This window comes from Xylocopa sonorina, chromosome 3 (assembly GCF_050948175.1).
Source record: "Xylocopa sonorina isolate GNS202 chromosome 3, iyXylSono1_principal, whole genome shotgun sequence".
Taxonomy (NCBI): domain Eukaryota; kingdom Metazoa; phylum Arthropoda; class Insecta; order Hymenoptera; family Apidae; genus Xylocopa; species Xylocopa sonorina.
This window is the reverse complement of record NC_135195.1, coordinates 12,232,071-12,260,000: the sequence shown is the minus strand read 5'-3', so window position 1 is coordinate 12,260,000 and position 27,930 is coordinate 12,232,071. Positions and strand designations below refer to the sequence as shown.

The following is a 27,930-nucleotide window of genomic DNA, read 5'->3' as shown; positions in this document are numbered from 1 at the left end:
ACTCACCTCTTTTGTTTCTATGTTAAGTCCTGATTTACTTAAAATACACTTGTAAGGTAAAAATGCATAGTGATTACTAACATTTAAATGACAATTTAAATTGCAATCTTTTAAATCATTGACTACTCTCTTTGAGAGATGTTTAAAAAAACGCTTATTGCTATGTTCTTGGAATGACTGAAAAAATATATATTATAATGCAAGCTTTATAAGAGGAAAACATTTAAATAAATTATTATAAAGTATATATAGTTATATGTAGTTATTTTGGCAACAAGGTTTCTTTTAATTCATGCATGTACACACAATGATGTTCTAAAATTGTATAAGTAAAGTAGTAATATACAGAACATGTATAAAAATAGTTATTATAAAGATATTCAAATTGAATTTACATACCTCATCGTACCATAATGTTCCAATAATGTCCTCAGCATAAACGGATATAGTGTCCATTGCATTTTTAAAAAAGTCGTGAGTATTTTGAAATTGTAAACATCTCTCATGATATCTGTGAATGAATATTAAAATTCAGAAAACATTGTAAAAACGAAAAGTTAATTTACAAGACAAATAATACCTTAATAATAATTTACATATCCTAGATAAAATGGCGTAACTTTTTGTAATAAAACTTCCATAAATTAATGCGGGAGGTGCTAATGTGAACGATAACACAGTATTACTCCGACTTTCTAATAAACAGATCTAAACAATTGATATAAAAGCATAACAATAAATTAACTTTTCATTATGTTGAGTAAGATGAAATAATTTTTGTTCAAATTTAACCAAGAAAATTATCGTGAAACTTATACTGATACTAATATACTTCTTACCTCTTCATAAAATGATAATGCTTCTGAAAGTAATAAAATATTGTATGAGTGTGTATTTAAGCCAGATATAATAATATCTTCAGAGGTTTTTGTGAGAATAGGAATAATTTCTTTTAAATTATCCATTGCAGCTTGTCCTAAAAATAATGCAGGTGTATTTTGGCAGCATTCTTCGAATCCCTGAGTAACAAACTAAAAGAAACATAAAAAAATATAACATATTTTAAATAAATCATAAGTCTCATTTTGAATATGCAATAATTGTTTTGATTTATATGCAATAATTGAATATATAACTTACATACCAAATTTATGATTAATAATTTCAATGTCCTGATAATTTCACATTTTGTGATTACTGTAGACTGATAGAACATATTTTTCATATGTACTAATATTCTTTCTTGTAAGTCTAAAAATATTTTATATTATGAGTATGTATACAAAAAAATTAATAAATAAAATATAATCCTTCAATTAATTAATTTATTCAACATATACCACTAATAGATACTGAAGTCATCCACTGTATTAAGGCTAGTAATTTTAACTCATATTCTCCACTATTGAGATATAAGTATTCATCAAGGAAACGATTGACAACAGGGATACCTTGTTGCATATATCGTGAAAATTCTATAGTCATATCAAGCAACATATTAATTTCTTCCATAGAAAATACTTCATTTTCCAATATCAATGCTAAAATATAAGAAAAACATTAAATTTACTATTTTTTCGAGTAGAAACGCTATATATGGATTGAAATATACCACCTCTCATTAAAGTATTATAGAGATTATAAGAAAATCTACTTTGATATTGAAAATCGGCAAATGTCAAAAGATGATATCCAGCACTATTAGATAAAAGAGATACTGCATTACAAGGCAATTCTACACTTAAATTCCATTTTCCCAAATCTTCTGTACTAAAATATTTTACTCATTAGAGAATATCAACCAACAAATAATTTTGTATATCAAAAAATTAATTATTTACCTGAAAATATCAAAAATAGATTTTACATCTTTCTCTTTAAAAATATTAGAACCAATTGAAAAATAACCCACAGATGGTAATAGAGGTGGTGCTTTTTTCTTGCCCTTCTTAAATTATTAAAATTAAACAAACATTAAATCAACATTTAAACGAAATTTACGATTAATGAATGGGGAAAAAAAAATGATGAAAATTCATTTTTATATGCTCCATAAATCATATTTTGGTATATAAAGGGCACTGAAGACATTAATCTCTGAAAATTGATTTTAAAACGTGTAAAAAAATAATACCTTCTGGAAAATTTGCTTCATATTTTCTGACAGGTAATAAAGATTCAATTCTCATCATTTTTCTTCTTAATCTGTTAAACATTAATTAGTTCTACCTCAAATTTATTCCAATTAATGTATTTTACATTTTGTTCCTCTCTCTGCTGAATTTCTGAACGAATTTTAGCATCTTCAAGCATCAATTGCAAACTTTCAGGGATTGATTTCCACACACTTTCTACATTTACAGATTGAATTTTTTCAGGAACTAATTCAGGTTTATAAGATTTAAATAATCTACAAATAAATTTTATTATGAATTAAAAATAATAATTATTATTTTTTAGATAAAACCTTCAGAAGCATGTAATTACTTACGATAGTAAAATACTGATATGTTTTTGAGGTTTTGAATACTTCTGTTGAAGGTTTAATAATCTAATTACATCTCTACGTGTTACATCTTCTGGTTTTGCTAATACATAAATAAGACGTGCTATGTGTTTTTCCTATTAGAAGAATGAAATATAAAGCAGTTAAGGATTAATTAAGTTATAATAATTACTATAAAATGTCTAATTGCTATCACTAGTTTTATATCTATACTGTACGATATTAGTGAACAAAAGGTATACTTACCACTTTCTCCTTTCTTAACATTATATGAAAAAAAACGCTATAAAAAATGTTCACAACACGTTTATCTATTAAATGATTATCCAATATACCTGAAAACATACATGCAATTCTGAAAGTTATATATATACTTCTTTACTATGTATTGCTTGTATATTATTTGAATAAGTATAATATTACCAATTATCCATTGTAAAATAATCGTAGACACAGTAATAGGTATTTTGTCTATAGACGACAGGCACCAAGCAACAATTGAATTAACTATATCTTTCGATAATTTGTATTTTGGAACTAAACACTTTATTAAAGATACCAATTTGGTAGCACCTATTAATCATGATGATGTTAACAACATGTAAATATACCTTACTTTTCAATATTTAAAACCTATTTACCTAAATCAGTTTTCATAATAACAGTTACTAATAAGTCGATATCTTCATCCTCTAATCCTTTGGTAGCAGCATAATTTTGCAATGCACTGAACGATTCCTCGAACATTGGATATTGTTTTCCTTTTACTGGGAAAAATATGACAAAAAATTAATAAAACATAGCAATTAAAAAATATGAAAGTATAGAAATTTGTATCGTTTCTATTGGAAAAAATACATTATAATACATGTAATAGATATTTATTTTAGTCACTTACCTTTTAAATTTTGTAAAAATTTTACACAAATTCGCTTTTCTTCGTTGTCCGTCATTTTAACGTGACATATGTGTTACATGAAAATATTTCACTTAAATTTCTTCAAATCATTAATCTAAATGAATGTAAACAAACTTTTAAACTATTTATCCCGCGCTACAGTATTCGCTACATGCGCGGAACAACCAAAACATATATGCACCACTGTGCAGTGATCCTGTTTTTAAATAAATTTATGAACCGATATAATCTTAAAGTAAATTTTGAATTTTCGGAATTTACTCATCATTTACTATCAAAACAAAAAAACGAGGTTAATTAAAACGTGTCTCCTTAAAAACTAACCAGAAATTACATTGTATGCAATTTTTGTCTTGTGCAATGTCTTTCAATTTAGGTTATACACATAATACACGTTGTAGGGAATTTTTATTTTAATCACATTCACATAAGTATAGTGTGTGTACATTTTACTATAGGAAAATTTATAAATAATGGTGCATGATAAAGAAGGTTAGGAACGTTAACACATTTGATGTTTTTAAATCATGCATTTAGATAAAGGACACCTAGGTAAGTTAAATTGAATGTTAGCTATTATAATATATAATAACTATAGTAAATATCAGTGTGAATAAATTAATTAAAGTGTATCTTAATTATTGTTATCATACATGATTTTCAGGTAATTTTACTTTGGACAATGAGGAAAGTAGCGATAACAACAGTAATGACAGTGATGATAGTATACAGATGTTCTCAGATGATTCTAGTTTAAGCAGTACTGATAATTCTGAATGTGAGAATGATGAAGATCTTTCTAATTCAAATATTAATCAGGTTTCCGCTCATATAAGTAAGTTTTATGAAATTTTGTGTTCAAATAATTTAAATCTCATGAGGTCAGTTAATTAATATAACTCTAAATGAAGTTATTGTTGTTGAAGCTTTTTGACGTAAGTTTTGCATCTTTGAAAGAATTATCCTAATAGCTCCACTGATGCACTTATAATTACATTAATCTTACTAACAAGGATAGATAGATGCATAGTAAAGACAAAAATTATGTGTACCATTAAAGGTGATCCAACAGAATCAAATTTATTAAATGAAGATGATGAAGAAGATGAAGTTATCAAGGCAATAATTAGATCAAAAAATTCAAATACAAATCATCCTCCACCCATTAAAACAGAAGATCATATAGTAGATATATGTTTTCATCCTACAAGAGATATCATTGCTGTAGCTAATATTGTGGGAGATGTATCTCTGTAAGTTACTTATACTAATATTTTGAAATTATAATCATAGCAAATAATATTAAATTACTTAATAAAAATATAGATTTTTTTTATATATTAGGTATTCGTACAACAACACAACAACAGAAATGATATCAAATTTAGAATTGCACCTTAAAGCATGTCGTGATATAGAATTTAATGAAAGTGGTAAAATTTTATTTTCTGCTGGTAAGGATTTATGTATAGCACTTACCGATGTAGAAACTAACATTTTAGTAAGAACTTATGAAAGCGCCCATGAGTATGTATATATAGTTATTATGAATAAAATAGAGCAACAATTATGAGTATATTATATGATTAATCATATTACATTTTAGGGAGCCAATATATACAATGACTGTAATTGGGGAACATTTGTTTGCAACTGGAGATGACAATGGTGTAGTGAAATGTATGTTATGTTTACTTTGTTTAATTTTTTACTTTATATGTTTTATTGCATTTACATTACAATGTTTTCAGTGTGGGATCTTCGACAGAAGGAGAATGTACCTATATTTTCAATTAAAAAAATGGAGGATTATGTAAGTGCTATAGTAACAAACAAGGATGAAAAATACTTGGTCTGTGCAAGTGGGGATGGATCTTTGACTACATTCAATATACCAGGAAAGAAAATGCATGTTCAAGTGAGTATAAAAAATAGTGTTTGTTAATTTAATATATGTTCTTAAATGTAGCAGGTAAAATAATTGTACCTGCAAAAATTCACTATAATAAGGAAGTAAAATTTAGTGTTTGCCTTTATAAGATAGAAATTTATATATAATTATTTTGTTAGACCGAAGAATATGAAGAGGAACTCACATGCCTCGGTTTATTTAAATATGAAACGAAAATTTTAGTGGGTACAAGTAAAGGAAAGATGTATGTATACAATTGGGGAGAATTTGGTCTTCATTCCGACGAGTTTCCGAACTTAACTAAAAAATCCATAAACTGTATGATTCCGATTACTGAAAACATCGTGATAACAGGAGGAGAAGATGGTACACTTAGGTAGGCAAAATAATATAATAATCAGATCTGTAACACTTTAAGAAACATGTTGAAATTGTACTTTTTCAATGTGTTAATTACTTTAATGTAACTTTCATTTAAAATATAGTAAATATATTAGTAAGTAATTAAATACATTAAGCATATCAATAACAATATATATTAATAAATAGGGCTACCAGTTTGTTTCCTCATCATCATGTTGGAATAGTAGGACAACATGATCTTTCTATTGAAGCTCTTGATGTTAACAGTGATGGTAGTATAATTGCATCTTCTTCACACAATAATGATGTGAAGTTCTGGAATGTAAAGTATTTTGAAACATTGGACACCAATGAGCGCGTGAAAGGCGGAAAACAGAAACAATTGAAGCATAATCTTCCAAGTAGTAAAGTTGATAATGCATCCAAATTTTTCTCAGATCTTTGTTAAAAAAGTTGATTATAATAAATTATTATAAATATATTGTAAGTCTATAGATGATTAAATGTTGCTTTACAGATTATCTTGAGACAATATATTTTCATATACAAATATGTTCTTAACAAATAGGCAGCATATACACACATATTGAATACACATATGTATAATAAAAAATTGAACACATAGTATTATATTTTTCTAAAGATAAGAATAAAATACTTATTATCATTTTAATAAATTACATATGAAATCATTAATAATAAATGTATATTTATATTATTAATATATTTATAAACAATTGATATAACTCTTAATAAAAATTAACTAAATTAAATAAATTATCTAAAATAATAGTATTTGCAAAAAACTGTTAAGCAATATCCTCTTTCCTTCTTAAATTAAATGCATATGGTATATATAAAAATTCAAAGTGCTATTTATTCAATTTATTTTGATATCTAATTTTATTTTAAACGGTTAAATATTGTTATATCATATATTTGCCATATAATTATCATAAAATAATATACATATAACACAAAACGTATTACAAAGTACATACAAGTTTTTAGAACATTATAAATTAATATAGCGTTATATAACTAATGACTTACATTAAAATTTTCTTATACAACGCTTTTATTTTTAAACCATAGTATATTAAACATTTTTTGCAAATACAGTGTACATTTAAGAAAAAATTTTTGAAATAAAAATAAAAATTCCCTTAATATTCACCACTGTTTACGAATATTTTGGATTCTTTGTAATTTACGTGTAATACTTAACACAATTAATTTACTATAAATATAAAATGTATAATGTAGTATAAGAACTCATAATTCATTAAAAAGCTTAAATGATATTTTACTGTCACATTGTAATAAATAATACTGTTACTACATACATTACTCTTGATTTAAAGAATGAACAATAGATACAAATTGCATAAATGCTTTTGCACAAGAGTATTGGCTATATCAAGGGGTACATATCTTAAAAATTACTGATAAAAATACTATGGTACATAAAAACTAATATGTAATACAAATACTATAAATTGGATATCTTTATATATATTATAACATAAACAAGAATATTCATTAAAGTAAATTAAATAACAAGATCTATATTCTTCCTGAAGAGAAACCAAAAATAGTTTGATTGATTTTCATGAAATTCATTTGAAGAAATGGATAAACTGAATTTATTAAGAATGATTTAAAAAAAATTACTTTGATATTAATGGCTTAAATTAGAATGTAACACGTGGTATATTTTAATAATTATTTGAAATTTATTTTGAAAAGAAAAAAGATTCAAATAAATGTTTAAGATTTATATAACATGTTGCGTGAAAAGTAAGTTCAACCTTTGTTATCTTGAATTACAAATATTCTTGTTTATAATATTACTTCACTGATGATTCAGTTGACGTAAATATTCCGGTGTATGATAATGCTGCTGTTGTGCATGAGCAAGGGAGGGATGAATTGGAGGTGGAAAGCATCGAACGTGCTCGACGCTTGTCGCATCACTATCGCCACTCTTCAAATATTTGTTTAGTACGGCAAAAATTTGCGAATTTAATACTTGGAATCTCCTAATTCTATCCACCATCCTCTTTAAGTGCTACGCAATATTAACAAAAATGATTAAATATTTTCGCTTAATTAAAAACTGTTAGGGCGTATCATATGGATTAGTCATGCATTCGAACTAGATCGATTGGTAATTTATATCCGAAAAGAGTTAATATCCATTATATATTACAACCTGATATATATGTAATAAGATACCAATTATCTATAAATACTTACAATTCCCTTAACATTTTCGTCTTTTCCATCTACACGTTGTACTCTTAAAATGTGATAACAAAAATCAAGTGCCTCGAATCTTCTTTGTTGGCCAAGTAATACTATCATAGCACATCCAGCCCAGTGTAAACCTTCACCAAATAATTCTCTACAATAAAAATAATATTAAGCTTAACTCTCTTTTGCCATACAATTAATACCGACAATAGAATTTTATACTACTGACTCAACAGTAAACTCTGTTTCTCCAACGGGAATGCAATATACAAATTGTAACGCACTCCATAATCTATGAAATTCTGTGCATTCATCGACATTCATTACTCCGTTTACAGGTGGAGGACCAATCCAAATGGGATCATCTAAGAAACTACGTAGTCTACTAAGCACTACTTCGAATATTGACAAACCACAACAAAGTCGTTCACGTGTTAGTAAATCCCCTTCTCTGGCAATCATTGCTTGCTGAATGATTAAAACAGTTAAAATAATTTAGAAAATATTAAAAAATATTACAATACAATCCTAATTACTTCAACTAATCTGTACATGGTTTAAGAGAACTCTTCAGATAATTCTGTTTTTTGCTGTTTTTTAAACAAAACTTTTTTCTTTAAGTGATCGGTATGCTGTTATATATATCTGCCACATGTTAACACAAATTTCAAATTTATTTTTATTCGGCTTTAATTATTATACTTACTTTAGCTGTACCTAAATTGTCTACATTAGGAACAATTTGTAAAGCTGCATATTTAGCTTCAAGTCGTTTCTGCTTAGTCTCTGGTTTTTCACCTTCTGAAAATTTGCAATTGTTATAGTATTTTTGCAAAAAATATTGCTTTTTGTAATTTAAAAAATATTACCTTTACAATATGGTCTGGGTAATATATTTTGAAACGGCGCTGCATGTAACAAATCACAAACCTCTTCTTGTGATAAAGCTTGCTCCATTAAAAGGCAAAACAAAATTGTATTACCAAATTCGCGGAAATTATGAAAAAGTTCAGTTTTCGCATCTGGATACTGCACAATGTCATTTAATTGGGCATGATAATATCCTAAAACTCCCGGTGATCCATAATCATATCTTGGAAGTTTGCAGACTTTAGGCATAGCCTCCATTAATGTCTTGGTAAACTGATGTAAACTTCCTTGGATTAAAGACTTCACAATTTTTAAAAGTTCCTCCATTACTACTGCTATACCTTGATACCCAAGAAGTTTACACATTGTACGGAAGTGTTGCGGACCAACAAATCCTGAATATTGCCCATATTGTGTGCTGTATGCTAAATTTAATTGTTTACTTCCCCAAAGATAATGATGGGACATTTGCGGAGGTTTATCTCTATGTACTGGTTGTACGAATTGAAGTCCACGACATTTTACAAACCTATCATAAACGTGTTTATTTATATGTACTGAAGGATATAAGAAAGAAGAAAACAATAGAAGATCAACTCTGATAGATTTTTCTAATTATATCTTTTTAAAAGTCTTAGGATTTTTTAAACGTTAAATGGCATATATTTTGGTTAATAAAGATATATTAATTAGAAATGGTAATATATTTATTGTAATGACAAAAAACATTCCATATGTCCTGATCTAGTACTTTATAATAGGTAATTGTAGTGGCCATACCTATTTGTTGCTGCATTATAGCAATAATTTGGCAGAAAATCATAATTCAATTCCCAAAACACGTGAAGGGTGATTCTTCCATATGGAGCTAAAACATTGTGATTTGCTTCACGGAACATAGCATCGTATTCATCTAATGCAAGCCATTTGCTTAAAAGTTTATGAGTAAGACGATTCACTTGTAAAAGTCCTTCCAGTTCCTGTAATACGTAAAGTAATATTAAAATACATATTAGAAAAACAAATTAAACATAAACTTTGGACTATTAAACCTAATCAACTGACTTACCACGACTCCTGTAATGTCACCTGATTCAAATTTACTAATTGCTAAATCTAATGATTTTTGCATGTCTGCATTAATGCGTTGTGTAATTAATTTGTTCAAATCTATACTTCTTCCAAGTAACTGAACGTGCCTTTGTTTTAATAAAGTTTCATATCTGTTAGCACGAGGATATGGAAGTAAATATGCACCTAATGCAACACATTCTACTCGAAATCTTTTATCTAACAATATACTCGCAGCCAGTTGTTTATAATGTGCGAAAATTTGTTCACTAAGTTTATAAACAAATTGATCGAAACATAAATTTACTTCAGCTTCTACTTCATCGTAAAGAAATTGTTTACGAAATATTGTTAGAGCATATAGTGCACTATCATTGTATAAATCAAGTGGGTATAAAACGTACCTGAAAGTAAAATACTACATTACAGAACATTTTTTAAAGTTTGAATAGAAGAATATACATAAAATAAAACATATGGATGATGGATTTTCAAACAATAAGAATTTTATTGTATGTATTTGCTACTTACTCCATCATCGATGGTTCCTTACTTCGTAATATGTGATCAGTTAATATCCATGGCATGGACATTTCAATTGGAAACTGAAATTTGTATTATAAATTTTAGAAAGTTAAATAATTAAGATAACTAATTTAAACTATAACATTCAATATTCTACATAGTTTGATTAATAAAATTACCCTTGAATAGGTAATACATTGATGCTATTTGCGAACAATAAATTAATAATTACCAAACGTAAATAACAATGTTATAATCACTCATGTCAAATAAAAATACCTGGATACGCTTCTCCATGGTAATCAAGTCACTGCACTCTTCATTATGTTGGTGACGTACTTGGCACTTCTAGTCATGAAATCAAGCACACAAAATGCTATTTTGATAGTAATTTTTTATATATTAATAAAAAATATTTGCCGTTATGCTTATTGAAAAATGCAGAAATAACATCAACTAACACTTTTAAATAAATTATCTATTTGAAGTTCAGAGTAAAATAATATTGCAGAAATTCCTAGTTACCTGAATTTTACGACCCATGGTCATTTCCAAATAAAATTCTCGATACCATAATTGAGATAAATCACAACAATCTTGTAATGATTCTAGAATAAAACAGAAGAAATTATTAACATTTTGGTTTAATAATCACAAAAATGTAAGCATATCTCTAATTATACTAACCGCTAAAATTTAAAAGATAACTCCAATAAAAACTAGTTTTATGAAACTGATCGATTTGTACAAGATATTGGCCATCGATATCTTTCCTTAACGTACGTTTTCCACCACTTTTATCCGCGATTAATGATTCTAACATAGTACGAACCATGTAAAGTTGTGTTGAAGAAGGTCCTAAAAAAAATACATCCTTTTAATAATTAAAAATGACTACATAAATTTTATTGTATATGGTTTTTAATCTTACCGACATTTCGTCGTGGTACCTTAATACCAAATCCATTATCAGGATCTTTCTTTCCTTTTAATGCAGGATCGCCTAATGGTTCTACTCCGAAATGCCAATCTGCGCAGGTTTCCCTCACAGATACAATTATACTGGAAAATACAAGAACCGCTAAAATTACAGAACAATTGCATAAAATTGTACACAGTATGATAAGACTATCAAACAAACCTTCTAATAAGATCTTTCTTGTTTTTAATTGCTTTACGCAATGGTTCTCGTAATGTAAGTTGCACGAAATCTTGTAATTCTGCATATATATTCCTACGTATTGCATCAATAAAAACTGTTTCCATGCGTGCCATTAACACTTGTAATCCCTTAATCATGGCAATAACTTCTATCAAAGCAAATTTCTCTTCATCTGTGTAATTATAACGTGTTGCCTAATAATATAGAAGGTGTTAGTATATAACAAATATAGTAATTATTATACTCTACATAAATTAAAAAGATGGTGAACAATCTGTCTCACTCTTTCATATTCTTCTGCTTCTTGGGGACATTCTTTATTCATGTGGTGATCAGTAGGATGTAGAAGTTTCCAGCTATAAAGTTCTGTAACAACACTTGTCCATTGAGAAAGTAATTGCAATCCACGTAATGCTAATTCTGCAGTTTCTCGATTCTCTGCATCACTACCACATTCTTTATATGTTGTTGTTACTTCATTACTATACCTGTGTTATGATAAAAATTGTTTTGCTTTTTCTAACTTAGGAATTAATATTTTTCTGTAACTGAATAAACTGCAAATATTTATAATTACCTTGCTAATTCACTGATATATTTAACATGATCTTCTCTGATTTGCGGAAGGTGCACCATAAGATCTGCTTGTGGACTTATACTATTTGATGAAGAAGATAATGGCCATTTTGATGCATCAAAATGTTTAGAGCGCTTAATATAATTGAAAGGTGCAATTTGCATGTCACCAAACAATGGCACCACTTCCAAATTTTTAAAAATTCTATCGATTCTGTCTAATTTTAATTTCTTCTTCTGATCCAACTTATTGATGTTACAAAGTTCACTATCCATCAAGAATAAACCAAATCCCATCACTTTCACTAACATGTGTTTCTCATTTGGGGTTAAATACATTTTAGTTTCAAACATATGAACACATATGTTAACAACATCTGCAAGTAATTCCTCATACCCTGCGATTTTTTCCAAATTTTCTTTTACCGTATCACGGATTTTATTTTGTGTAGCTAAGAACATAGACAAATTTTGAGATTCCTGTAATGTTTGAGAATCTGACATCACTTTAAGAAACTGTGCAGCTCTGAAAGAACACAATCATTTTCCTTAGAAATTTTGATGGCACAATAGCTACAAAAAATTATAGTTACCTTCTGTATGTAGAGTAATCATTTTTTACACTAGATTTCATATTTTTAAGTTCATCTAATACTGCAAACATGTTAATAAATTTTCCTAAAGTAAGTAAATATGCCTCAGAGACAAAATCTTTTCTTTTTTCATGATGACATAAACGTTTTACTTCTCCAGAAAACCTTTCAATTGCTTTCCTCTATAAATCAATATTGTATCATCAATTCATTATTCAACTTCACTAATTTATGCAAAAAAATTGTTTTACATATTTAAATACGTACTTGAAAATACATAAAATTTAATAGCTTATTTACTTCTGGTGCTAGTACTTCTACTGTCTTCTCATAAATTTCTACTCTGTTAGGCTGTTCATTAGATTTTGGCTGAGGTATTGCACGGGAACAACACCTCCATGTGTATAACATTACAGCATGCTTTAAACCTTCTTCTAATAACTCATTCTTTGAAATAAATAAAATAAATTAGATTTGTAATAATAATGTTAACAAAAAGAAAGTTGCTATCAAATAAAGGATAATTCATACAATGGTAACAAGTTACATCTTTTTTCTGACTTTATAATACAAAAATTAGAATTTTATATTTAATTTCTATTAGATATCTCTAATAATTACCAAACTTGCATGAACTGTCGCTTCTTCAATGTACTTGGCGATTCCAGTAACAAAGCCATTTCTATCTTCAAAATTAGTATCAAAATTGGCTTGGTATACTACGGAACACGGTTGTGCCTCAATGCAAGGTTGTTCATCTGGTAATGTAAATTCATCAAGCACATCAACATTGGATAAAGCATCACCTAAAGTTACTTTATCAGTAGCCATTACAACTTAATAGTGAACCTAAATAAATATACACTGTTAGTTCAATCTTTTAAACACAAAATACAATATTCGTTAATTTATTTCAATATAATAAACATTTAATCATGATTTATATGCAAATAGATTAATAATGACAAAAGCTTCAAATTTAATGGAAACACTGATTAAAATAATCGTTACTTTTGTAATTGTTACCTCTCTGAAGGTTACGTTTTTTAAAACAAATGTATTAAAAGCCTGAGTTCTTTATGACCGAACACAATAGTTGTTAAATATTTTATGTTGTGTTCAACATATTTTACTGCAATAATCTCTAATTGTATCGTGAACTCGTACAATTGTATCTCCTCTGTAGTCTCTCTTTCTCTCTCTTTCCTTTCTCCACCCTATTACTAGAAAACAAGATAATTATCTGTCGACAATACTTAAGCTCTATACCTATAATTAAAGTCCCTAAAATATGAATCAGTATAAAAAACTTATGTTAATTATATTATTTGGTATAATTTAATAGTTTACTATAAAGCTACTATTTTTGTAAAACAAATACCTCTAAAAAAATATATGTACATAGCGATATGTATACAGATGTACAGACCATTAAAAAATGATATTACTAAAAATGACATTAACGTGTCATTTATTTTCAAGTCAAAAGTAATTTGAGGATTTCCTTAAGTCTTAAGTAAAATAGTATATGTGTTTTTTATTATATAGTCTATTATCAGCCAAAGCGATAATATAGCCAGCGATGATCACAATTTCATAATGAATAAGTTCATTATTTGAATAAGCTAAGGTGGTATAACCTATTAAAAAGTACATTTAATTTTCTTACAGATATATAAATTAAAACAATCAAGCTCAGTAATCGAATCAATAATACAGTAAGATCCTTGTATCCACAGTTTCATTTATAGTAGATCATAGAACGTATTCCCTTCATAAATACAGAAGTCCTACTATCATGTGTGAAAAGTGATAGTTAAGTTGTAGATAAAGGAGTGAATAGAGGTAGATAAGGGAGCCTCGAAGGTGGGGATTACGTGTTAACTTTCTAGCACTACGCAATTCTATGATATTAATCAACTTTTGATAAGGGTTATTGATAAATATGCCTCTGTTTTTCAGAATAATATATGGTTAATTTAGTGAAGAATTTATAAAAAAATGGCAGACGGAATAACAATAAATATTCTAACTCTAAATTGTTGGTAAGTTACAGTTTATAGTTGTTTAATTTTTATTATTTATAATTTTCATGTTAAAATTTGTGTTCTTGTAATCCATGTTTAGGGGCATACCATATGTGTCAAAAAATAAAAATGCTCGTATAAAAGCAATTGCTGAAAAATTAGCTACAGAAAATTATGACATTATTTGCCTACAAGAAGTGTGGTCTGTTAATGATTTTAAAATCATTAAAGCTAGGACACAAGAACAATTACCTTATTCACATTATTTTTACAGGTGAATAGTTGGTAAACATTATATACTATTTTAAATGATACAAGAATGATTTAAAATAAAATACACAGATGTAATGACATTAAACATATTTTCATTATTTTAGTGGAGTTATTGGATCAGGAGTTTGTATCTTATCTAAATATCCCATTAAAGATGTAATGTTTCATAAATGGCCTTTAAATGGATACGTACATAAAATACACCATGGAGATTGGTTTGGCGGAAAAGGTATTGGACTTTGTAGACTACAAATTCATAACTTGGACATAAATGTTTATACCGCACATGTAAGTTTATATATATAGTGCCCTATGGAAGTTGCCCTAGTATTATCTAGTATTTAATATATATGTACTAAATAACTTTTGTTTGGAAATACTTTTTATTAAACTATCACAGAACCAGCTTATATATATAAGTATTGAGGTGAATGCACAGAATACTGTGTATACTCTTGTATATATTAACAAGTATTAATTATATTTAATATTTCAGTTACATGCAGAATACAATAGGCATAATGATGAGTATATAGCACATAGAGTTTTACAAGCTTTTGATACTGCTCAGTTTATTAGAATGACTTCCGGTGGTGCCAATTCTGCAATATTAGGAGGTGACCTCAATACAGAACCTCAAGATTTAGCTTATAGGCTCATGTGTGGCATTGCTGGTTTAGCAGATGCTTGCTCAAATAGTACAAGTAATTTAGGGACCAATGAGTGTGCCAATAATAGTTATACTAGTTCACAACTTGCAAGAAATCTTCCTGAAGGGAAACGTATAGACCATATTTTGTACAAGGGTTCAAAGAATATTAAGGCATGTTACTTTAGTTGTACAAATTTTAATATCATCTCTTATTAATAGATTGCAGATATCTATGTATTTATGCAAAATTTTATATACATTATTTGTTATTTATAGATAGAACTAACAAATTTTCAACATCCTTTCCCAAAACGGATACCTTATAAAAACTTTAGTTATTCTGATCATGAAGCCATTATGGCAACTTTCAAATTCAGTAATGGTAAGTCAATAATCATATTTTCATTTATATAGACTACAAACAGCTTCATATTCATACTTTTTAAATTGTTTTAGGTGAATCTCAATCTATAAATATAGATGTTAAAGATTCATTAAAAGAAGCGATAAATATATGTGAAACTTCGTTAAAAAATGTTCGTCGACAGCGTTATTGGTATTTACTGTTTGGCAGTATATTAATTGTTCCACTTGTTTGGTCTATGGGGCTAGATTGTTCTGCAACATCCTTAGGTGTAACAATTGGACTTAATATAGGACGTGTCTTTTTAACAGCAATTTTGTGTTATGCTTTGTTCATGAGTACTATATGGAATAGCGTGGAAAAGAATGCACTGAAAGCCGGATGTGTAGCAATGGAAATTTATTTAACAAATTTAAATAATTCATGCAAAAATTAAATTTTACATACAGAGTCGAGCATATAAAACGTAATTAGTTGTTTTTTTTGAAACTATTGTAGATATGAAAGTAAATTTTTATAATTAAATGGTGCAAGAGGGTTTACCATTTGGTATGTCAGAATTTTTGAATCCCCGGACAGTATCTTCCTACGTTTAATTAAAAAAAATTCAATTTGGTATTTGCAATAGTTTCAGGTAAAGCAGCTTGTCTAATTTTGTATGTCCCACTCTACATATCTTACAAGTATGTACTTTAAACTTCCTTTTTAATTCCTCAACTATTAATCTAAAACATATCAAATATTATTTCTAATAAAAACATATTTTCTTATTCAATAAATATTAGCATTTATACACGTTATAATATTACTATAGGACAATAATTAAAGTAAAATATTGAAAAGAAATACATACAAAGTATTCCTTTTATACAAAAGAATTACGTAAAATGACAATTTTTGTATGATAATGTACAATTTTACAGTTATTATTGCACAAGTAATAAATCGTAATATCTCTTTTTAATCCAGTTTCATGTAGTACAAGAGTAAAAATTTGTTAAAGATTGAAAAATTTAGTTATAGTTTATAATTTTATTGATGAATATCATTTAAGCAATTGTTCCACTAAATGCATTTATTGTAATTTAGTCATTTGAATTTAAAAAAAAAATATTATAGACGTATTTCCCTTATATTGTTATGTTAACTTTTTCTAGATTTAAACTATTCTATTTATAAAATTGCAAAGCAAGTTTGTTCTGGTAAAGTTAGGATTGTATTTCTTAGTAGGTTTTGAGGCTTTCGAACGTAAACCACATTCAAAAGAACAGTTATCTTAACATTTCACTTGAATTGCAGTTAATTTCATCAAGATTCAGAACACGCTTTAATATTGATTGGTATGGCATTAGTGTACCTTTTGACTGCTGGTGAAACTAATTTAATTGTTAACTATTGGTGAATCATCAAAATAACTATGTTTCTAAATACAACTTGTATCTAGAAGTATCAAAGCCTGCTAAAAACTGCAATGCTAACTCCAACAGTACAAATTTCGATATTCTGAGGCTTGAAAACTTTAAAACCATCTACAATATTACAATATAAATTATTAAGATTATAAATATGTGTTCATTTGTTTTGTAATATTTATCTGTATTAATTTAGCCTTTACATTATATTATAAAATTCTTTATTAAAAATTCTGATTATATTTGGTATTTATTTATTTTATCACATTCTGGTATATGTGTTGCACACGTGTGTGTACGTACGCATACAGATATATACGAAGGTATAAACAAATATTGCCTATGAGATCTCCTAGAAGCTACATATTGGAGCAATATTTTCTAGTACAAATATATTTAAATATCGTGTAATATATTAGCACTATATATATATTTACGTAGGTATGTATATATATAAATTTTTCTACAACTGATTATATACACTATAGACGTTTTTGTTGAGCAAAAAGGCTCCTAATAAATAAAAAACTGTATATGTGATATTTATATGTATATATAATTGACTATGTAAATTGTACCCAAAACGAATTTATAAATAGAAAACATTGTGTTCCATATACATCTTTTCGTGAACATATGCATCAAGTAGGCAATATATAGTACTAAAAAAAGAATCTACAATTATGGAATGTAAAAGCAGTTATAGGCACTCTTTGGCTTTTCCAAATTCAAGGCAACTGTTCAACATAATTCTTTGGGACCAATCCTGTTTTACCATTTAATGTACCTTCCAACCATCCTGGTTCCAAAGAGGCCTTTACTGTAATAAAAAATTAATATTAGTATTTTTGTTATAAATACTAAAATAGTTATTATTACGTCAACAAAGAAATCTATTATTCAATACTTTAAATTGACTTTAAATCGGTAATAGTAGATTTTATGAGTAATAGAAACACCATTAACAAAGCCTACAAAAATAAGTTCTCATTGTTTCCCTCGTAACTCTAATTATCTTATTCGTTATTATATATATATATATACTATATGTTATGTACCATTTGTAATGATTTGATTTGGTTCAAACGACAATTCTCCATCGCTTTCAGCCACACAAGCGTACAAAGTGCGAACTCTCCTAGAAGAAGTGTAACTGTCATACTACAATAGTAATATCACAGTGGAAGTATATAGACATACAGGGTGATCCACGCAAGTGCTGAATGAAGAGATTTTCAAGAAAATACTTCTTGGCAAAATGGTGCAATTATAAAACACATATATGTGTTAAAATATTATTTAGAAAATGTAATCCTCTTTGAATTGTTCTCCTCTTTCTTCTGACATAGACTTGTTGTAGTTGCGTGAATCACCCTATACAACAAATTATATAGAGATGTTTAAGAACAAATTTATATTTACCAAATACCAGGTACTTGGCCAGGACTTGAACGTCCACTGTTAGGTGATGTATTAACTCTATGATAACAAATTGTACATCAATTAAAAATATATAACCAAATAAAAAAATTAAATGTTTAATTAGTAAATTAGTACAAAGGAAAACTTACACAGATGATGGTGGATTATTTCGCTGAGCGTAACCAGATGGATAATGTACAGACATCATACAGCCACGTTTTTGTTTCACTGGCAGATCAGATGAAAACGAGTGCGGATCAGACGCGATAGATTCGCTTGAACTATTCGTATTGCCACTGATTAATACTGAATTTATAAAGCGTATAAATTCGTTAGATTATAAAACATAAACAGATATTCCTTTAACTTGACTGCCCAAGGATTAAAAAAAATAAAATAACCTTTATCTGGAGTATGATACATAAGATTTGCATTAGTTAATTTAGCACGTCCACTTCGATTTTCTAAATATAATGGCATTCTATGTCCTGCATGTTCTGTTTCTTCATAATCACCATTTTTACGGTCATCAATAGAAGATGATTTAGTAACAACTGCTAATAAACCATCATAGTAGGGTCTTGTAACAAGCTGTACAAATAAGTTAATTTTTATCAATGTATTACATTATATATTAATCAAAGAGCAGCTTATATATCTAACTTCTTACATGTCCGTGTACCGAAGACATATTAGTATGCCCTGGGTATCTCAAAAAGGGAGTACCATTGCCAGAAGACGTTGATCCGTCTTCTGCATTAACACGTTGTGATCTAGAAGAAACGGTATTTTGTACTGATCGTGCAGTATCTTGCGGTGGCCCAGCAACTATCCTCTCACAATTCTCAATTAAAATTTCAACTACGATATTGTAAAATTTAATATCCATTATAGAAGCTACTGTTTCCTCTTCTGGTCGCAATAATGATGGACCAAAACATACAGCTAGGTTACCAACAGTCATTAAATTTTTATCACTTTTCTTTGCCACACTGTAAAACAATATAATTAGATAAGTTAACTAAAACACGTAAAGTTGTTAGCTTTTAGTATCTAATAAAATAATTTTAGTTATGAATATAACATAGATATCCTTACCTACATAGATGTTTAATTAGAAGAATTAGCATATTGAAATTCGCTTTCGGCAATCGATAAACAAGAATATGAATATCACTTATACGTGCTTCTTTCATTTCTTGTTCTATTTAACAACAACAATGAAAATAACAATATTACCATGACGTAAATTGATTCCAATAAAATATAATAAAAAACTTATATATTTCAGTCAATATAAAAAAAAACCACTTAATTTAAAGATTTGAAATAAAACAATATTATAGAGAATACCTATACGCACTCGCAGCTGAAATGAAACTATTATAATATCCGAAGGTCATTAGCGGTTCGGATAGTGTTCTTAAATATGTTTTAAGTGCGCTAGTAATAGTTTTACTTTCCCATTCAAAACGATCATCCAAATTAAGTTTTTCCAGTTTCCTCCTGTCTAACCCCATTGCCAATAGCTTATTTACTTTAGAAGCGACACCAACAACTCTGTATAGGCCTTGTTCTTCAAGACCTAAATGAACAATGTAGTATGTTTAAGTTATTTTTAGTTTCAATAGAATCAAAATATAAACTAATTAATAATTTTCTTATTAAAACTTTAAATTTATGTAGCACACACGTTTTGTCACATTAATTTTACCTCTTTCTTCGAGCGTTGCAATACATTTTGATACAAACATAAACCCTGTTTCATCTAAAACAGTTTCCTCAGATTTTGTTGATACACCCACTACAGGAAAATTCTGAAATTATGTATAAAATGCATAATTCATCAATTTCTTATGATTTATTGAATTTCAAATATATTACAGTAGAAATTGAATAATTACTACTCACTGGTTCTTTACCGTCCATAGCATCTAACCATAACTTTCTATCTTCTTCAGAAAGAGCTTGAAATGTATATGTTACATTGGGTCTGGAAAAAATAAAACGATTATAAAATACAATTAATAGAAATAAATTATATATAACACATCAATCAGCAAACTGTTAATAGTGAAAATAAATCTTTTGGAAAAAGTTTCACAGCACAAACTTTTAACAAACAAAATTGACAAAATAATGTTGATAAAATATTAGGTTAATAATGTACAAAATAAATAATAATAAAAATTGTTCATAATTCATAATCATGATTACACATACCTCTCATTAAAATTATAATCATGTATATATTCTTTTTACTCATATTATGGAGATGATAACTATTTTTCAAGTTTATTAAAAACTGTATGTGAGAAATATAACCCAATGATAATTATAAATGCAATTTTCTACTATCACTACTATTCAGTTTTTATATATTTTAAACACATAAATCACGTACATATATATATTCATTTCATATTTATAAATTTAATTCTTAAAAAAAAAAATTACTAATGTAGGTTTCCTATCACCTACCTTAACTTCCCAAGAATGCAAAACGTATCAAACTTTGAAGAATAGACATTCGAACATAAAACATAGTATCTGGTTAGATAAATTGTTTAAAGTAAACTATGATTTTCCAGATTTTACTGACAGAAAAGCATAAAACATATATTCCTGAAGATTTTTGAGCTGAACTTACTTGTCGACAGTAGTGATGTCAAAGCAAAATCGTTTTTCAATTGTATCTGACATACGACGCACACAAGATGCCAATGTTAGAACTTCTTTACTACTCTGTTAAAATATAATATTAAATAAATCGCAATGCAAATGATAAAGACGGCAATATCGACAATAGTCGAAAAAGATCGCTTTAATTACGAATATAACAGATAATACAAATTTTACTTACAAATTTTCCCGTAAGTTGATTATAAGGTATCATCGTAAATTCTTTTTTGTTCTTTTGATATGTGCAGTACTGTTTTGTCCATGTTGTGCCAAATGCTTCTGCAAAATTTAAACGATTATGTTAATATGTTTAAATATTAAATAAAACTTGTTAAATTCATTAATTATACAAAAATTCATATACTTACTTTTTTCCATTAGAAACAAATAACCTTCTCGTGTGTATAGTTTATTGACCCCACTTTCTACAGCAGACTATAAAATGAAAACATTACTAGTTCTTACATAATATACTACTAAAATTAATACAAGGCATTAACATTCTTTTATTACAATAAATTAAGCTAAATACATAATATTTTTATTGTTATGTAAGGCCAGATGAAAAGTGAGAGTATTTTATATCAGTCCACATTAATTAGTGTTAAGATGCACTATGGAATTCATGTTTCATAATTAAAAGAGTTATTTAAGCAATCTTGAATGTTATGTTGTTACTATAAACTTTCTTGCATATCATAAATAAAAAATTACTTACACTAAAAATAAATAATAAAAATAATTTGAGAAATATGTATCTTTTTATCTACATACCTTTTTCATATCCTTCATTTTATTCATAAGTGATTCTGTTTTATCCCGGGTAGCAAGGAAATTTTCTCTAGTCTTGTAAAACACACACACACACATAAAATTGAAAATTAGTAAGCTATCTGTCATGCTGTTACCCTAATAATATTTGCACCACACAATAATTTAGTAAAAAAAGTTACATTTAAGTATATTCTACCAAGTAGTTGAACATTAACAAACTAACTCAATTATAAGAGAATGACTAATATTAAAAAAATACTTTACAGAGCACAAAACATTTAAAAATACCCAAATTATGTATCCCAAATGATCTTTTTCAAAACAATTTGGGGTATGTTGCATCACATTCTTATAAATATTGTGTAATGATTTTTTAAAAACATAATGATAAAGCACCTTAGATCTGTTATTATTAATACTCAGATTACAATGCTTAAACTAATTTTTATTAGGCAAGTTATGAAAGTAATTGCTTGTATAATTGGCAAATGTTTCGAACGAGTTACTACTTGTTACTATTTTTTATGTTAATCCTGTTTTCTTTAAATCCATTGTAATAGAGTTACGATTCTTTAGTTTTAACATACAATTTTGTAATGCAAAATTCTACAAGGAACAGAATGTGAAACAACAATGCATAATATTTGATCATTTCATTAGTAATACGCGTTTTCGGATGCAAGCAAAAGTGAAGAAAATCACAGCTTTATTTTATATCTAGGTATAAGACATAAAAAGACACGTATGTATACATATGAAATGGTCCAATACTTAACAAAATTTATAAATCAATGTTATAATGTACAAAGCAATCCTTTCATCTGAATAGTGCTAATGTAAGTAATCAGTTTAGAATCGTGCTTCTGTAATACTATATAAAATGCTTTCTTCATATATCTTTGAAGCAATGAAATATACTATAAAATGGGAAACTCACCTTCTGTATTTTTAATTGCAATTCAGTCATGTAAGGTTTAAAATCCTTTGCAACTTCATGTCCTTGATGGTAAAAAGTTAGCCAACCAAACATAAAACCTAGTAACTGAAGGAGGTGGTATTATTATTTATAATTTATTTAATATTTGTTTACTCATTTGTTGTTTTTAATGCCTGTGCTTAAAATAAAATGCAGAAAGAAGAAACTTACAGTCTCAACAAATTCAAATTTTTTACGTTCTTGTACTTCTTGAAGCAAGAATACATATTCTAAACTAGCTTGGCAAAAATCTCTTTCAGCCATTTCCAGTGTTGCATCAGCCTAAACATAATAATGTTTGTTATTAGATCAAATAATAAAATGCATTGCTTTTAAGATATGCGTTTTTATTTCAACTCATCTCTAATGTAAATACTATTCATACTTCTTGAAGAACATTGTCTTGTTTTTTTGTAGACAAATTCAAGTAGCGTTCTTGACTTTGGCAAAACTTAATAGTTTTCTTTTCAAATTTCTTTTTTCCGTCCTACAAGTATATAGTACAATTATATATTACTCTATTAATAGGAAGATTATATTATTAAAAAGATTATAGGATTCAAATTAAGATATACAATAGATAAATTTTATATTACCTTAACTCCTCCGATGTGTTCTTTTCTAAAATTTTCCAAGGGAAGTATAATGTGATCATAAGCACGTTCAAGCTAAAAATGAGTTTATAAATTAAACAAAATTTTTATATACATGTAAATCTAAATTCATAGAATTAATATAAGCAACAATTATGCCTAATATCGAAAGAAATATATACAAAATGGAAGTTGTAATATTATAACATTTAAAAATAATATGTGCATGTATGCACAATTACACAAATAATGCTGTTTTACATAAATAATGCCAGAAATAATGAGAAAAGATAAGAAATTTGCTTAAATTATAAAATAAAAACATAGAATAAATGAAAGAACTATATAAAAACATGAAATAAAAAATAGTAAACACACTTACTCTTAAGTGAAATAATAACCATTTTCTATGCATAACATAATAATATGCTTTTATAAATTAAAATTATATATTATCTAAAATCTATAGTGTTCAAATTATTAAATAATTTTTCAAAAATATCAAACACTGGTATATCAAACACTATTTGGTAAAAGACTTATTTTGCATAACAAATATGTAATTATGCAACTTACCTAATATATTAACTATAATTAAGAATACAACTTGTTAAAAGTTATAGTAAAAACATATCAATAGTGCTAGGGAATATTTAATTAATTTGAATTTAATGTTATATTTCTATATGAACAAAATGCTTGGAATAAATTGTAATTATATGTGATGTAACAACTACATGCAGTAATATATGAAATTTTTGTATATTCCTTGAATATGATGTTAAAACTTAAATGATGATAGCTTTCATGTATAGAATTCAAAAGTGAAAACTATTTGTGTGCATTCAAAAACATAGCAATGTATATATAATATAGTAAATTATTTGCTCTTAGAAACAATATTTAAAATAAATAAATAAATATAATTTAAAATATGCAAACAAATACTAGAAAGAATTTTGTTTAAAAATATGACTCAAAAGATATACCATTAAATAGTCAGCTTGAGCTCCTTCTATAAAACAGAGTTTTTTCATAACACTTGTAATATTTGGATAAATAAATAAATAGTACAACACTATTTATCATATGAAATAGTGAGAAAATACTTTCAATCTAGCTTGATAGATAATTTGGTACACAAAACTATATGCATTATAATTTTTATGACAAGCATACATATTGTATAACTTTTCACTTCTTATATCAGAGGCAAAATTTATCTCTTGTTTTTAAATGTAATAAAACTTCAGCACAATAAGTTATGGAAGTATAAGTGTTCTAATAAAAATTGTTTTCATCCAAAAGTAGTCTTTTCCAATGAATATCAAAAAAGGGGTTTATATACTAAAAACATTGCATACCATGCGATCCCTTTCATCCTCTATCGATGCAATAAGTTTACCAAATTCTTTAAGGCTTTGTGATATGTGAGTTTCGTCTTCGGTTTGAGTTTCTCCAATACATTCAAAACTAAAATTCTGTAATGTTTTAGAAAATGCTCTCTGGGCTCTTGACAAATCTAAAAAAGTTTATAACTGTTATTCTAATGCTAATAATCATAAGCTTTACAATCAGTAAACAATACAATTTATTAACTTATAATGTACAAATTAATAATTTACAAAATTATAATAAACATTATCTATAATCGTCATGATGCCTAATTATACAGGGTATGCCAATTTCTCTCAGCAAAATAATGATAAGTATCTACTGATGTAAATAAATGAAAAATAGCAAAAACTGATTGAACTTTGACAAAAAGAAAAAGAAAAAAAAGAAGAAAAAGAAGGTATTACATTAGAAGAAATATATAAAACATTGTTATACTCTTAAAATGTATTTTAAAAAATAAATTAACGTCCATAAAATATTGAAATATGACCTTGTGCGTGCCATTTTTAGTATTTTAAAAGTATATGCAAATTTTTGTGACTAACTGTGTGTTTATATAACACTTTTCTCTTATTTATATTCATGGAACGTTCTGATAAAGTTTAACCGCAATATCCTGCATAAATGATACAAATCCTTTTATGATGGAATAAAATACTTTTGTCACATAATATTATACCTATAACGTAACTATAATATGGCATAACGATAATAATCAGTGCTACAATTAAATGAGAACTATACTTTTGCGGCAATTGAATGAAATTATGTAAAAATCATTGTTATGCAAAGAATATGTTAACAATTTAAACATAAAAAGAGTAACTGACAACATTTAGTTGATTAAAGCGTTATTAAATATTGTAATTTTATAATTAAAACGTGTCACAAAAAAGCATGAAAGTAAAACAGAACAAGATAACAGCAGCTGTTACATACAGATAGGGAATCTTATCATAAACGACAATTAAACTTACTTTTGGTAGCTAGTAAAAGATCTTTGACCTCTTTAATGAGCCGTTTAATTTGTTGGCTGGTCTTCTCCAATTCACGTTCATGGTAATGTAGATTTTCCCGAAAATAAGGACTGTCGGTTAAGCAATCCGTAAACTCTAATGGTTTTAGGCCAACACCCATTATTCTTGATTGTATATTAAAGTTCGAATGTCATTAATAAGTCAGAACAGAACAGACAAATCAACACTTAAAATAAGTATTACGAATTACGATCATTTAACAAAAACACGGTTTTTATCACGGTATGTGCATTGATACACTTTGTAACACGAACGTTCCCTGATGCGAAGCAAAAATCGGTTTGTAATATTTCTCTTATTTATTGATAGTCATGAACAATACATTTCTGAATCTTCGTTAAAACTAATGCAAATCACTAGCACTAAGTTTATGTAGATTGAACGTTTACAATGTCGATTAAAGATCATATACCCTCTTCAGTCAAATGTACTAACTACATTTTAAATGGCGGGCTATTCAAATTACTCGTAATATATGATATATGTGTACAGGATATTTGGCAACAATTCTTCGACGAAGAAGAAAAAGATCTAAAAAAAGTTGTAAGAAGAACCAGAAGCTAAAGAAAGATAATAAATAAGAATAATAAAAAAGGTTTTGAAGTATCATTTTCGAATAAAATAATGTCGAAAATTTAGAAAATACGTATAGATTAATCATTAGCTTATTATTAATGCAAAGTTGTGTGTCGACATGCATATGATTAACCACGTCATACTTCCAATGTATACTTTTATGATTGAAGATTGATGCATCTGTACTTGACAGATTTCCGAAGTTGTCCTTTTTCGAAAATTTTGTACAAAATACATAACAAATTGTTTTTAAAAGGTATAATCATTTCTATTGATATTTATGTCATATTAAAAAAATTCAACAACACTATAATTTCTAAAACAAATATATGGACAAAATTTCATTCTAAAATATCTTTTGCATCTAAATAATTGTAAATTATATTTTCTTTCAATAAAGATTACTAGCAAATTTTATGAAATAATTAAAAATAAGATAACATGCAAAATATTTGTAATTTTATTCATTTCAAAAGAAAATTAAAGCTAGTGTACTATTGAAAAAATCGTAGATACACGACATGTTCAAAAAATATTAAACAAAATATAAAATTTGTAATGTTAATGAAAATTAAGTTTTTTAAAATGCAGTTTATAATTTTATAAATATTAAAGGATGCATTAAGCTCAAGGGTGTATGTACTGCTTTCTAATTTTCTTCGTTATATGTATAAGCATCTATGAAAATATTCTACTTACCTAAAAGTAGAAATAACTGTCAAAACTTTGAAGCAAAATTTGCTTTTTTAATATAGCTTGAATTCCATACATTTCTCACTTAATGTCGTAGCGAGTTCCAGATATCATTATACACACATATGTATGTATGTACCTATATTATAAAAATTATATTGAGAGAGAGTAGTCCTTACAAATATCGATCTTCGATACAAAATGTCTATGCCTTGAATTTAGGTTTGTATTACCATAATCTTGAACATGAACAACTTATTCAAAGGTTGGATGCTTATTGGCACATTGATAACTAAAT

General features: G+C 27.1%; 5 protein-coding genes across 9 annotated transcripts in view; 2 read left to right on the top strand and 3 right to left on the bottom strand.

The window, feature by feature from the left end:
* Window positions 1-3,528, bottom strand: part of LOC143433607 (centromere protein I) — a 3,851-nt gene extending 323 nt beyond the window's left edge. Inside the window, exons 1-14 of the mRNA XM_076911035.1 lie at window positions 3,405-3,528; window positions 3,148-3,273; window positions 2,930-3,079; window positions 2,753-2,841; window positions 2,492-2,622; window positions 2,230-2,410; window positions 1,842-1,945; window positions 1,616-1,770; window positions 1,341-1,541; window positions 1,145-1,251; window positions 840-1,031; window positions 581-708; window positions 400-511; window positions 7-177 (exon numbers count right to left, since the gene is read on the bottom strand). Of these exons, the coding sequence (XP_076767150.1) occupies window positions 7-177; window positions 400-511; window positions 581-708; window positions 840-1,031; window positions 1,145-1,251; window positions 1,341-1,541; window positions 1,616-1,770; window positions 1,842-1,945; window positions 2,230-2,410; window positions 2,492-2,622; window positions 2,753-2,841; window positions 2,930-3,079; window positions 3,148-3,273; window positions 3,405-3,459 (1,902 nt within the window). The 5' untranslated portion in view covers window positions 3,460-3,528. The remainder of the gene's footprint in view (window positions 1-6; window positions 178-399; window positions 512-580; window positions 709-839; window positions 1,032-1,144; window positions 1,252-1,340; window positions 1,542-1,615; window positions 1,771-1,841; window positions 1,946-2,229; window positions 2,411-2,491; window positions 2,623-2,752; window positions 2,842-2,929; window positions 3,080-3,147; window positions 3,274-3,404) is intronic.
* The window catches only part of LOC143433614 (WD repeat-containing protein 55 homolog), a 128,482-nt gene extending 122,120 nt beyond the window's left edge, over window positions 1-6,362 (top strand). Inside the window, exons 1-8 of one of the 2 annotated variants that reach the window (XM_076911046.1) lie at window positions 3,757-3,977; window positions 4,090-4,260; window positions 4,486-4,678; window positions 4,770-4,952; window positions 5,032-5,105; window positions 5,177-5,343; window positions 5,496-5,713; window positions 5,887-6,362. In XM_076911046.1, coding sequence (XP_076767161.1) covers window positions 3,953-3,977; window positions 4,090-4,260; window positions 4,486-4,678; window positions 4,770-4,952; window positions 5,032-5,105; window positions 5,177-5,343; window positions 5,496-5,713; window positions 5,887-6,148 — 1,293 coding nt within the window. In that variant the 5' untranslated portion in view covers window positions 3,757-3,952 and the 3' untranslated portion in view covers window positions 6,149-6,362. Of the gene's footprint in view, window positions 1-3,756; window positions 3,978-4,089; window positions 4,261-4,485; window positions 4,679-4,769; window positions 4,953-5,031; window positions 5,106-5,176; window positions 5,344-5,495; window positions 5,714-5,886 lie in introns of those variants that run through there. The other variant, XM_076911047.1, reaches the window with a different exon arrangement.
* Window positions 6,363-7,385: 1,023 nt separating this feature from the next.
* On the bottom strand, window positions 7,386-13,976 carry Sra-1 (Cytoplasmic FMR1-interacting protein Sra-1). 2 transcript variants are annotated; one of them, XM_076910996.1, is made up of 19 exons: window positions 13,780-13,976; window positions 13,375-13,602; window positions 13,021-13,200; window positions 12,754-12,935; window positions 12,162-12,686; window positions 11,868-12,072; window positions 11,564-11,778; window positions 11,354-11,484; window positions 11,110-11,280; window positions 10,948-11,030; window positions 10,702-10,770; window positions 10,429-10,502; window positions 9,896-10,301; window positions 9,607-9,806; window positions 8,826-9,355; window positions 8,663-8,757; window positions 8,186-8,424; window positions 7,960-8,107; window positions 7,386-7,771 (listed from the first exon to the last, which is right to left on the bottom strand). In XM_076910996.1, the coding sequence occupies exons 2-19, from the start codon at window positions 13,582-13,584 to the stop codon at window positions 7,556-7,558; spliced, it is 3,879 nt and encodes a 1,292-aa protein (XP_076767111.1). In that variant the 5' UTR covers window positions 13,585-13,602; window positions 13,780-13,976; the 3' UTR covers window positions 7,386-7,555. The 2 variants fall into 2 exon arrangements, with proteins under 2 accessions (XP_076767111.1, XP_076767113.1); XM_076910998.1 differs by having other exon boundaries at window positions 13,921-13,940.
* A 474-nt stretch (window positions 13,977-14,450) lies between these two features.
* Window positions 14,451-16,713, top strand: Nsmase (neutral sphingomyelinase). Its single transcript, XM_076911048.1, has 6 exons — window positions 14,451-14,798; window positions 14,881-15,054; window positions 15,158-15,341; window positions 15,550-15,876; window positions 15,982-16,087; window positions 16,162-16,713. The coding sequence occupies exons 1-6, from the start codon at window positions 14,755-14,757 to the stop codon at window positions 16,503-16,505; spliced, it is 1,179 nt and encodes a 392-aa protein (XP_076767163.1). The 5' UTR covers window positions 14,451-14,754; the 3' UTR covers window positions 16,506-16,713.
* A 1,303-nt stretch (window positions 16,714-18,016) lies between these two features.
* Graf (GTPase regulator associated with FAK) lies at window positions 18,017-27,844 on the bottom strand. Of its 3 annotated transcripts, XM_076911022.1 has the most exons (21): window positions 27,639-27,844; window positions 26,304-26,467; window positions 25,293-25,450; window positions 23,932-24,003; window positions 23,721-23,822; window positions 23,507-23,617; window positions 23,297-23,401; window positions 22,360-22,431; window positions 21,954-22,020; window positions 21,767-21,864; window positions 21,554-21,648; window positions 20,815-20,896; window positions 20,618-20,720; window positions 20,267-20,488; window positions 20,002-20,107; window positions 19,574-19,895; window positions 19,305-19,494; window positions 19,053-19,209; window positions 18,904-18,960; window positions 18,540-18,634; window positions 18,017-18,301 (listed from the first exon to the last, which is right to left on the bottom strand). In XM_076911022.1, the coding sequence occupies exons 2-21, from the start codon at window positions 26,461-26,463 to the stop codon at window positions 18,210-18,212; spliced, it is 2,466 nt and encodes an 821-aa protein (XP_076767137.1). In that variant the 5' UTR covers window positions 26,464-26,467; window positions 27,639-27,844; the 3' UTR covers window positions 18,017-18,209. The 3 variants fall into 3 exon arrangements, with proteins under 3 accessions (XP_076767137.1, XP_076767138.1, XP_076767139.1); XM_076911023.1 differs by lacking the exon at window positions 27,639-27,844 and having other exon boundaries at window positions 18,540-18,619; window positions 26,304-26,732; XM_076911024.1 differs by lacking the exons at window positions 22,360-22,431; window positions 27,639-27,844 and having other exon boundaries at window positions 26,304-26,732.
* Window positions 27,845-27,930: the final 86 nt, after the last annotated feature.

Bases quoted from the DNA above. Each gene is read 5' to 3' on its own strand.
- Sra-1 (XM_076910996.1), bottom strand. From the start codon at position 13,584: ATGGCTACTGATAAAGTAACTTTAGGTGATGCTTTATCCAATGTTGAT. The intron at 11,281-11,353 runs GTAAGATTAAAA...TATTTTTTTTAG, and splicing joins GGTACCACGACGAAATGTCG to GACCTTCTTCAACACAACTT. The intron at 9,807-9,895 runs GTAAGTCAGTTG...TACGTATTACAG, and splicing joins GTGACATTACAGGAGTCGTG to GAACTGGAAGGACTTTTACA.
- Nsmase (XM_076911048.1), top strand. From the start codon at position 14,755: ATGGCAGACGGAATAACAATAAATATTCTAACTCTAAATTGTTG. The intron at 15,055-15,157 runs GTGAATAGTTGG...TCATTATTTTAG, and splicing joins TATTCACATTATTTTTACAG to TGGAGTTATTGGATCAGGAG. The intron at 16,088-16,161 runs GTAAGTCAATAA...AAATTGTTTTAG, and splicing joins AACTTTCAAATTCAGTAATG to GTGAATCTCAATCTATAAAT.
- Graf (XM_076911022.1), bottom strand. From the start codon at position 26,463: ATGGGTGTTGGCCTAAAACCATTAGAGTTTACGGATTGCTTAACCGAC. The intron at 23,823-23,931 runs GTAATATAAAAT...ATATACTTGTAG, and splicing joins AACACATCGGAGGAGTTAAG to GACGGAAAAAAGAAATTTGA. The intron at 20,108-20,266 runs GTGCGTATAGGT...GTTGTTAAATAG, and splicing joins TAGTTTCATTTCAGCTGCGA to AACAAGAAATGAAAGAAGCA.